The 2355-nt window shown below is 39.7% G+C and overlaps 1 protein-coding gene across 1 annotated transcript in view; it reads left to right on the top strand.

The window, feature by feature from the left end:
* SPAG6 (sperm associated antigen 6) overlaps positions 1 to 1469 on the top strand; it is a gene marked incomplete at its 5' end in the record, with an annotated part of 27179 nt that extends 25710 nt beyond the window's left edge. Inside the window, one exon of the mRNA XM_010155521.1 lies at positions 1229 to 1469. Coding sequence (XP_010153823.1) covers positions 1229 to 1295 — 67 coding nt within the window. The remainder of the gene's footprint in view (positions 1 to 1228) is intronic.
* Positions 1470 to 2355: the final 886 nt, after the last annotated feature.

The raw sequence follows: 2355 nt of genomic DNA, 5'->3' as shown, positions 1-2355 counted from the left end.
GAAAGAGGACATTTGCTTACAGTTTTCTGGATGTAATTAATGTTTCTTTGTTACAGATATTTGTTCCCCTGTAAATGTAATGAGGTTACTTGTGTAGGCTGGGATGTAATAAAGAAAAGGGCCCCTTCGAGCATCTCCTGCTTGCTTCTTTGTGGTGCTGCCTGCTATTGGTTGTGCTGCCTGAGGCACAGCTGCTATAATAGACTCCAGCTCTGGGTTTGTCCCGGAGACCTGTTATTTTAGGCTGTTTGCAGACTGAATATAATAATGCATTGAAAAGTTAGCTTTACAATCAGAGGGCTAATACGAGTTTTTAAGAGTTTCAGTACGCAGAACTCATCCAGAAAATGAAAATCAACAAGGTAAATGGATCTTCCTTCAGTGTGGAAACATTGGGGATTTCTACTTGAATACATTTTAGTCCTGTAGTACACGGAAAAGAGAGTGTGTTCCTCTCTTCCTATAGTTAGAGCTTTCAGGGCTCAGAAGACAATTTGCATGCCTGCAAACCCAGAAATGTACTGAGATGTATGTTTTTTAGAATAACAAGGTAATAATACTCTTAACCTGGAAAACAAGAACTAAATGCAGCTTTGGTGATGCTTGCACATTGGAAGCATATTGTTGGTATATTGTAGAAAACCAACTGAATGACAGTGGGACAATAATGGCACCATAGAGTCCTACTCTAATGCAAACCTATTGGATAATCTCTGTCCTTGAGTTGGCATTAGAGACAGAAGGTCACTGTGGTAAGTTTTTGTTCCAGAATCAATGTCTCTTGCATTGATGTAGACTTCACATTAGCTTTGGGGTGTGTGCTTGCGTTTGACGAACAGCAGTAGACTGTTGTTGTCTGGCAGCCTATGGTTCTGTGTAAACTCATGCTTTTTTATTAAAGGCCATAATTTCAAAAGAAGTTAACATCTACATTTCTCAGTAGAGACAAGGCCTATGGCTGTGGAACCTATCTAAGATCTAGCCACTTTTCCTACGTGCCCTAAAAGAAGCCAAATATGTTTTTGAAAACCTGACTCCCAAGTATAAATGATAATGTAAGTTGAAAAGAAGGGTCTTAAAGCATGGTAGGGGAATAACCATAGAATTCCTTGACCAGTGTTTAGTGCTAAGATTTTTTCCTGATCAATAGAAATATGAATAGTGTTTCATTACTTGGCACAGAATATACCCTGTAGCCTAATGAACAAACAAACTGTTTCTCTTTCAGGTATTATTCCCCTGGATATTCTGAGCTACTTCTGGAAAGGGTGGAAAATTACCATCCAGTTTTATAAACTTCAACTTTTTATTAGAGCTGTATCTCACGTTTATGCCTTTATGACTGTAATACAAATACAGCTGTTGAAACTCTTGTTTGATTCTGAAATCTCCTTCTGTTTGAACTACTGAAAGAGTTCAGCGTTTCCAGCAAACTGTATTTTGTTCTTTATAAACTTGTTTGTTGCTAAGTTTTTGTTCCTTTTTGTTTTTCTCTAATATTACTACCAGATACTGCAGCATATATGAATGGAATTTCGTGCAGGGGTGGTGATTTATCACAGAGGCTTTTTTAGAATCAGTCATTTCCTTTTCCTTCCACAAGAAAGGTTTGTTATTATCTCATTCAAATTTTAGTGTTCTCAGTACTGTAACCCTTTTCCCCTTTGTCTTTGCATATTGTTTAGAGCTTCCCAAACTTGATGAGGGGGGAAAAAAGCTGGCCCCTGTGTTTTTTTTCTAATTATGGAATCCATTCTGCACTGACACATCTCCTACTGCTGCCTTTCAGAATGTAAAGGGATGTGATTTTGCATTTCCAAACGTGTTAGTAGCTGCTAAATTAAGAAACAGTCAGACGATCATAATGAAAGGGCTGAAATCTGCATGAAATGATGGTATGGTGGTCGTGGCATGGTAGATAATGCATCTTCTGCAGGAGTCCTCCTAGTTAAGGCAGGATTCACTGTGGAGGGGAAGGAGCAATACACTGTTTGGTGTAAGCATCATTGCTCCTCTTGGAAAGGACAGAGTGAACTTAGAACTTCATGGGCACAAAGGGAAGGACGCTGGGATGTTCAGTTCCATTTGGGCCAGCAGCAAATTTGTGTGGCTCAGAAGAGAGGAGAATTGCTTGGCTGCAGGAACACTGGTAGCAAAGTTGTGAGCACATTCAGAGGAAGCTTGAGGATACTTGAGCCCCACTGTTTTGAGTGATGGGACTAAGGCTGCTCAGCAATTTCAGCTCTCTAAGTACTGCAGGATTGTGTTGAAACACACTTGGAACCTAGTCTTGAAGTTGCAGATCACATCGACGTGGAGGTTATTGGAAGTATGATCTCTTGCCTGTCTGTAGAA

Source organism: Eurypyga helias, unplaced genomic scaffold (assembly GCF_000690775.1).
Source record: "Eurypyga helias isolate BGI_N326 unplaced genomic scaffold, ASM69077v1 scaffold43257, whole genome shotgun sequence".
Taxonomy (NCBI): Eukaryota; Metazoa; Chordata; class Aves; order Eurypygiformes; family Eurypygidae; genus Eurypyga; species Eurypyga helias.
This window is presented reverse-complemented; position numbering and strand designations above follow the sequence as displayed.